At 38.4% G+C, this 8946-nt stretch overlaps 1 protein-coding gene across 7 annotated transcripts in view; it reads left to right on the top strand.

Moving 5' to 3' along the window:
• The first annotated feature begins 3854 nt into the window (after positions 1-3854).
• The window catches only part of pfkpb (phosphofructokinase, platelet b), a 41812-nt gene continuing 36720 nt past the window's right edge, over positions 3855-8946 (top strand). For 3 of the 7 annotated variants that reach the window (XM_069191081.1, XM_069191085.1, XM_069191086.1), the window contains exon 1: positions 3856-4162. In XM_069191081.1, the coding sequence (XP_069047182.1) occupies positions 4075-4162 (88 nt within the window). In that variant the 5' untranslated portion in view covers positions 3856-4074. Of the gene's footprint in view, positions 4163-8946 lie in introns of all 7 variants that reach the window. The other 4 variants (XM_069191083.1, XM_069191084.1, XM_069191080.1 and 1 more) reach the window with 2 other exon arrangements.

The raw sequence follows: 8946 nt of genomic DNA, 5'->3' as shown, positions 1-8946 counted from the left end.
GGGAAGTAGAGATTTCTGAAATTCTGTGTCGGCTGTCTGGAAATAAAGGGTTGGTCCTCTGCAGTGTTATGAAAAACGTTTTGAGTTCTGAGAAGAGCCATGAGACGAGACTTTTTCTGGGGTTTTCAAAAGGCAACAAACCTAACTACGTTTTAGCACTGCACAGTATCTTTGCTAAACTGTTGCTGAATTGATGTTGCTATTTAGGCTAGGAGCAGACATAATTGCAGGCTTCGTTTAGTGAAAACTTTAAATAATTAGTTTAAGGACTGTTAATGAAAAATAAATCAGAAGCTATGGTACAGAAAGTTTGAACTCATTCTAGTTTACGTTAAATTGTGAGTTCTAATTCCTGAAACTATGAGCACTGGAAAGTTTTGCAGCACATGAATAATTCAATAAAACAGACTTAGAATACCTGAGCAGATCCTTAGGAACAGAATATATCAAGTACAAAACTGAAGCATGTGTGTCATTATGCTTTACCTTTCCAGACACAATTAATCTTAACTATGGTTACTGTAGTTTTTTAGGCAAGCCTTTACTAAAACCAATAGCTCTCTCCCTACTTTTTTCCCCCTGTTCTTACCTGCTTATGTCTTTCATTTTATGTTATCTGAGAACACACTGTTAATAATAACATTTCACAACACTGTGACCTTTAACATGCAGTATTGTAACCAAATGCAAGAACAGCAAATGCATGCAAACTGAGTCACAGGGCCTCCTCCTGTGAAGACTCCTTAACACTGCACACATCAGTAGCCTCTAGCTACTCTTCTTTGCCATTGTCATGTACTGTACTTAGATTATCAGCACATGAGGCGAGATGGTTGTATGTTAAATTGCCTTGAATTAGAATATATGCTAGTGTTATATTAATGGTAATGGGAGGGTTGAATTTGTGTAAGGATTTGGGTTGGTAAGAGGGAAACTTTTGTATGTATTGATTGAAATTGATTACAGTGTAGTGGTATGTAAGTTAATTGCTTACGGTATATTGGTATGGTTTTTTGTTTTGTGTTTGTTTTGTCTTGTCTTTGCAATAAAAAGAATCAGCACATCAGGGGTTTCCTAAATGAGTCACACTCCCTCCAGAACCTGGGAAGCCATATGGTCTTTTGATTTTTATTCTACTTGAACTACAAAGTGCTTCACTGATGTACAGTAATTGCCCATGTTCTAAAGTCTTCAGACAAATCCATTATGTTTCCCGTAGTCCCATTAATGGATCCCTGAGCTACCCCTGCACTGACATTTGCCTCTTGTTGTCATCATCCCTGAAGTTCCAACCTTTCATGGTGTCCTTTGCCCCTAACAGCTATTTTTTTCTTCAGAGAAGCAACTGTGTGGGAACGTCTGAGGTTGGAACTTTTGACCAACAAGTGGCAGTGAGGGAACAATTCACAAGCCAGCAAACATAATTTTAATTACGAGGGCACCCGTAACCTTTTGAAGCAGTGGTAGAAGTGAAGGAATGTGTAAGAGGAGTTCTCAAGAGGAAAATGTCTCCACCTGTGAATCTTCAGCGGATAATTAATACATTCACGTCGGTTTTACTTACTCTGGTATTTATTCTGCACCTGCCATACAAAAATGTTCCTTTGCCCAGGTGTCCACTTCTCTGATAAGCTGATGAACTTCAAGGCAAAGCTTAGAGGTTCAGATTTTATATGCCTATGTGTACTGCTCAACAATTCTTTTGCATATTTAATTGCAATATATGTAAACAAGTATGACTATAGTGCAAACTAAGTACTATATCTACTCTGGCAGTATGATGAGAAAACCAACTGCTGAATTCTACCTGATATACAGTACCTGATGTTATTTCTGGCACACTGTCAGCATTATGTTATGGGGCCGCATCAAATCAGCAGTACTGGACAGCTTGGGGATGATATATATAACAAAGTCCAGGTAAATCTGAGAAAACACTGTTTCAGTCTTCGTAAGACATAAAACTGGGACAAATATTCACCTTTCAAAATGAACCAAAGTACAAGACCAAAGTTACTTTGGTCTTAACAAGAAGTGGCTTAACAAGAAGAAAGCAAATTTCCTTTATTGGCCCAGTCAATATTTTTCCTTGGAGTTAATACAAAATGTGTGGTAAAACTTGAAAATTGCTGTCCATTCAATGATTCCTGACCAACCAGACAGTGCTTGAGCAAGTTTGCAAAGAAGAATGGCTACAAACTTGCATCATTCAAAACCTTCTTCTTTAGAAGAGCCTTAACCGGTTCTGTTCTTTCCCCCTCTGCTCCTACTGTATTCAGTACCCTCATCTACTGTCTCCTCTCATTGTATTGCAACATGACAGGTTCGGCGAGGATAGACACAGGAAACCAGGCCCTTCTTAACTGAGAACACGGCGCTTTATTAATTGGACCGGCACAGAAACCACAACAGATGAAGAGAGTGAAAAGGAAGTCAACAGGTTTCAACACACTGGGGTAAATTCAGATACACAATTACATTGGTATAGGGTGGTAATTGGGTACATATATAAAAGGAGTGCAAAACCAGAGAAACTATTTATATGAGTCAGGGTGATCTCGCAACTGTGTCCACCTGTTCCACAATTAGTCAGCTGCACTGGCCAGCGGCTCTCCTAGTCCCCACCCTGGCCAGCACGTCTCCCTCTACTGCCCCTTGCTGTGTAGCCCAGCCGGGTGCTCTTCGGCCACAACGCCAGGCGAGGGCGCTACAGTATATTCCCATTATGCACATCTTGTATATTATTTTATTATTGCTGTTGTCATTCTGTAAAGTTCTTTGAGAAGCCACCTTTAAAAATGCAGTATAAAATAATATTTATAATAATACAAGCTCTTGTTCATCGTCTCGTGTGATTCAATATTACCTTACAGTATTGGATCGAGTACTGTATCCTCCACTCATCCATTTTATAGCTGCTTCTTCCAGTTCAGAATTGAAGGGGAGCAGGAGCCCATCCCCAGGAAGCAATGGGCGAAAAGCAGAGCACACCCTGGACAGGATGCCAGTCCATTGCAGGACACACACTCACACCAGGGCCAGTTTTTCCAGAAGTCAGTTAACCTACAGTACCAGTATGTTTTTGGACTGTAGAAGGAAGCCGAAGCACCCGGAGGAACCGCATGCGAACACAAGGAGAACATACAGTACTGTACAAACTCCACGAAGTCAGCAACCCAGGTCCGGAAATGATCCCAGGGCTCCAGCTTGCGAGGCACCAATTCTAACCATTGTGCTACCCCTGAAGTAATTGAAACCCAATTAGACGCACTGAAAAATAAGTTTAAAATTAAATACAATATTATTTATATGACCGAAGTGTGCATTTGTATTGTGTGCCTAAGTAATTCTAAGCTGCCCCGGACACTAGAATCACTCATTCCGGTAACAGGTGTTTTGACTACGCCGTGAAGCAACGTGCATCTGCAAAGAGTATGAGGATATAATTGCACAAGGTTGATATTTGAAAATAATAGGCAGCACGGCACATTAGTAAAAAAAAAACGATGGGTTGTCATCTTTATCGTTTCTTTCTCATTTCTCATTACTTGCATGAAGGAGACGGCAAAACTGAAATTTTTCAGTTTTGCACCGTAAGAGATCGGAAAATCTTAAATTGGTGTTTTTGAGTATGGTATTCCCAATTACTGTGTTTTGTGTTATATCATTATTTTTAAGTTAAGAAATGCTCATTTCCTATCTTGTCCCTCCCTGCTACCTCACCTTACCACCTAATCCCACCTACAGCCTGTCTGATTGGCTTCAGGGGCCCGAGGACGAAGTGTTTCCCCCCGCCTATTGGCTGGCTGCGCTGCCAGTGAAGCGGAGCTCTCGGAGCCGAGTCTGCCAAGTGAAATATCCGCGGCCAGCTGGGCTGGAGACACCGGAGGGGCAGAGAGACAGAGACACAGGAACGGGGGCGGACACTGCTGCGGCAATTTCATTCTCCCTTTTGACACCGGCACGCATTTTAATGCGTCATACTCTGAATATATAGACCACAACCGGTTATTATTTATAATTGTTTTTTTTATGAAAATATTTATTTTTTGAAAGACTATCTCGCAGAAAGAAATGGCGCAGCCTGATAAGAAATTTTTTGAGAACCTCTCCGGTGCGGGGAAAGCCATCGGCGTACTGACGAGCGGCGGGGATGCTCAAGGTACAGTACCGCATGCGTTAACACTGCGCCCGGACGAAAAGAGAAAACAGCAGAAGATATCTTTTTAAAAGTATGTCGGTACTGTAATGGGGACTGTATATTGACAGAACATTTGAAATCCTTTCTTGCTGTTAATGTATTTTTATACTTTACAGCAGCAGTATGGTGTGCTCCTGCTGACGATGTTCGCATACCAAATGTCACCTTGTGGGCTCCAGGAACCTCGATAATGATTTAATTCGCCTTTACTCATATAGTTCATACTCTGCCACACTTAAATGTTGAGCACTGCATTGCGCAGTTTTCACCCTACTCCAGTGATCACGTAGCCTACCGTATACGCTTTTTCCATCCCAGTCTGCTAGAATTAAGTGATTATGTGCTTTGCAATGTAATAAGAGTTAGGACTCATTGCAGATAGGAAGGGGAAGTGTTGAGTAAAAATATTTATTACTTAGAGAATTTAAGCGAATGGGAACGCTGGGTGTATGCATTTATGAGTAAAGTAGTTAAGACAAAAGCAACTGTTACCAAAATGAAACCCCTTTTTTAAATCAGGAAGTTCAGCACGCTGCTAAAGCGACATTCCTTATAAGATACTACTTTTCGATATGTTAATCAGCCATGTAAAAATAATGTATTGCTTCCCTTTTGAGAGTTAGAGAGGAATATAATAGCTTTTGGAATGTCAGGTTATTAAAATCATTGTTATACAGTTGATGTGTAAATCAGCGCGTTACCGTAATTTCTATAATACATTTCAGTACAAGGATGTGCGTACGTGAGGATTTGCAAGTCATTGCAGATTCTGCCACTATGCGTCACAGATGTGGAAACACAGCATCACTCTGAACATTAATATGACTTGAACTGAAAAGATTATTCATTTGTGTGACACACGCAGGATTTCCCCAAGAATGGGGCGCATGCAACAGAAAGAAAAATGTGACCGGGAGAGAAGTGAAAACTGAAGGTGGTTTAAGGTGGCTTGTTGGGACTGTGAAATGCCTATTTAAGGCCCGGCACGAACCTGTGGGATTAAACATGTCAGTAATCCTCTTCCTTTTTACTTTTGTGCAGCGTCACTCGATCCCCCTGTAGAGAAGTTGAACGAAAGATGATCCGCAAAAAAGGTTTCCTTATGTATCAAGTGCGTCTTTGAACAGACAGTATAAAATCTATCTGTTCTCCAAACTGTGGACTATAATTCGTCGTAGGGAACATGTAAATACAGTAGTAACGAAGGGCACATTAATGTATATGTATTATTTCGTGCAGGTAGTTTAGTGATGTTTTAGTCCACTTGCCCCCTAAAGATGTCATCAGTTTAATTGCACAGAATATGTACAACAGAGTATTATAACGTGGATATCTGTACTCATGCTGTTATTCAGGTCAATAGAGATGACAGTTTCAAATCAAACCCAGAGATGAATGTGTAAGGTCAGTTACTTGATGAATACATTGCCCTGCTTTTCCCACATCCATGAAAACATGACCTTTAACCTTTCCTGCTTTTAGGATTCAATATCATTGACTATATAAGTACATGGAGTGGAGTAGCAGAAGACAGGGTGTTGCTCATATTAGCAGCTTTGAGGCTCCAGGGACAGTCTTGAAAAGGAATGAGCATTTTGTTCAATGGCCTTTTCATCCCCCCACCCTGCAAAGGTGAACTCAAGGGCAACTGTCAAGCACTGATTTACACAGTGAATGAAGCCTGTCTTTACAGATGGATAAGGACCTCACCTGCCCTTCATTATTATTGGTGCTTAGTCTTTAATTTCTTTAATTTCTTTTTTTTTTTTAATTGGGATCTAATTTTGAACAGTGTGCTTTCTGGGGAATATTTGGAATTAATGGATGAGTCTGGAAGTTTCTCGATTGACTACCAGTGACAGGCAGCCCTCAAATTCTTTTTTGTGGACTGACATACAGTATGCTCATAAACCTAAATGAAAAATCAAAAACTAAAAAAATGTAGTCAAATTTATGTTGTATATGGCATATTATATTGCTATAGCTACAAGTCCATTATACTACTGGTACAGAAGTTCTGGATTCTTATAAAATTCCACTCACAAATAATGACATTTTCTATGTGGCTTATTGTTGCAAAAAATCATTTTTTTATTCTTTCTATTTCAAGCATGGTCTAAAACACCAATTAACAGTTTGCTACTAAATGTGTTTTTTACCACACAAAAACTAAAATTTGCAATGTTTAAACACAGGCAGGGTATATCAATACAGATACTCTTAACATTTTGTAGGTTAAGTGTTGTACAATATGATATTGTGTAAATGTGAAGAGTGGTGTTGTGAAACCTTGGTGATTCATAGTGTGAAGAAAAGCTATCGCATCAGATCTTTTGAGATTGTTTAATTGTATAGCAATTACACCAAAATGTGTATACAGTACCTTCCAAAGATGCCACTCTTCCTGAAACAAATAGAAAGATGCAATACCGTTTAGCTCAGTAATTGATTTTCCTTAAAATAATCAAGAAGTAAAATGGATGTAACAAAAAGGATCTGCATTTTATCCCCAAGTACTACATGGACATCAGTGTATCACTGGCATTGCCGCAATTTATGGAGTTCTTAATCAGTGTTAGATATCATGGTTACCCCAAAAAAGTATTGCTGGAAGATTAAACACATTCTTTAATTCCTGCAGTTAGAAGTTTCAGAAAACCTCCCGGGAAGCACATTAAAAAAAATGCATATCCTTCCTTCCATGTCTGAAGGTAATGCTGATTGAGCTCAGGGTTTGTTTTAGAAATCTTGACACATTTTCAGGGTTTTTCACGTTTTTGTAATGTATTTGAAATAAATGGTTCTGTTTGTAAAATAAAAAGGTCCTTCATCTTAACTCTCAAAACAAGACAGTAGTTTTTAACCATTAACTGGTGTATACTGCATATATACTGTATATGTCATGGTGCAGATCTCTGTATTAATGGTAAGTTGTAAAGAATAGTAATATTATAAATGCCTTGTTAAATTCACCTTGAGGTGGAAGCCATGTATTTGGTTATCACACACTAGACATATGGGCAAAATACAATTTTCAGCTATTTCCAGTAATGACATTTTGAAGAAACCTGTTTTCCATCCTATCTGTTGATAAAGGAAAAAATTCAAGGTGATTGTGATGTATTATATATTAATATTTCAGTTTTTCTGAATTACTGATGTCTCATAATTACACACATACAGAGGAACAAAAATACGGTTTCCTCCCACAGTCCAAAAGCATACTGGTAGGTTAGTTGGCGTCTTGGAAAATTGGCCTTAGTGTGAGTGTGTGTTTGTGTGAGTGTCCTCTGATGGATTGGCACCCCGTCCAGGGTGTATCCCACCTAGTGTACGTTACTTTCAGAGTTAGGTTTTGACTTCCCTGTGACCCTGAAGCAGTTAGAAAATTGATGGATATATGACAGATAACTCCTTCTATTATTGTGTTCAAATACAGTATATGGAAAATGCCAAATACCATCTCAATAAATTCTTATCCCATGTAATTGTATTCCAGTCGCTTCAACACTTCATAGCTTGGTTCTGCTTTTTCTTGATTCTTTGGCCTTACCACTGTATCCGTTTTGGTTTTCATTAGCCCTTGTTACAGTAAGTGCTCTTAGGGCCACCTACTCACTTAATAATTAGCATCCTTTGAAAAATAAGTCATGTTTTTTTCAGAGCTGATGTGGTTTTCCCATTATGGCTTGTTTATTTTGGTCAAAGAAAGTTGTTACAGAAAAAGTAGTTGCAGTTCCTACGTACAAGTCTCTTTTAATTTGTGTTATAATAAAACAAGCAGAGAATGAATTATCTTTTAAACTGGCCTATGTCATAAGACTTTACAGACACTCGATTCCCTATAAAGAAATGCTATAATAAAATTTTATTCAGGAGTTATTATATTTTTTCCACTTAAATCTTTGAGTATACTCCTTTTTTGTAAAGATGACTATGGTGAAATCCGTTAAATTACATTTATCTTAAGTAATTATTATACTTAAAAGTGGTAACTTATTTTAACTGTCTTTTTTTACTTTTTTATTTTTTATTTTTTTCTTGCTGAATTGTACTGTACATCTAAAATGGAATGAGCTAATGTCATAAGAAACATTAACTTAGAATATGTAGGAACAACACAGAAAATAATAATGGATTTACAGTGCTTTCTTCCTCAAAGAGGTGAAATTTGCAATAGTAATAGTGCAGTACTAAAAATACTGAAGTAGTTTAGTTCCATTTGTCCTCTGCTAAATTACCATTGATTTTTTTTACTGTCATTCCTACTGTAACTCATAATCTGACATGTAACATGTGACATTGTCACAGAAAAGGGTCTCAGTCACCTTCCTTATAAAAACTAACTGGTCTGAATTGTGATTTCTTTTTTTTTAAATCTGAGTTTAAAAAAGTTTGTTTACCACACCAATTTTAAAGTCTCCTGTTGTCAATCAGATAGGTGTTGCCAATCGGGAAAGCTACTGTATGTGCACCTTTCGGGATCATGGATTGTTCCACCAGCTGCTTTTTACACTGATTGGCCTGGCCTTTGCACTGTGAGCAGCATACAGCCCATACAGTAGCATCGAATGTCAGGCTGGTGTTGTTACTGACCAAAGCCCACCTGCTCTCGGTAGTGCTCAGCCAATTGTCCAGCTCAGTTAAACCGACAACTGTTTGCCAAAAAAGTATTTTAGGATTTTCAACAGGTTCACTTTAAACTAAGTTATATAATTTTCTCTCCTTATTGTATTGAACATCCG

This window comes from Lepisosteus oculatus, chromosome 6 (assembly GCF_040954835.1).
Source record: "Lepisosteus oculatus isolate fLepOcu1 chromosome 6, fLepOcu1.hap2, whole genome shotgun sequence".
In the NCBI taxonomy this organism is placed as follows: Eukaryota; Metazoa; Chordata; class Actinopteri; order Semionotiformes; family Lepisosteidae; genus Lepisosteus; species Lepisosteus oculatus.
The sequence above is the reverse complement of the archived record's forward strand: the minus strand, read 5'-3'. Positions and strand labels throughout refer to the sequence as shown.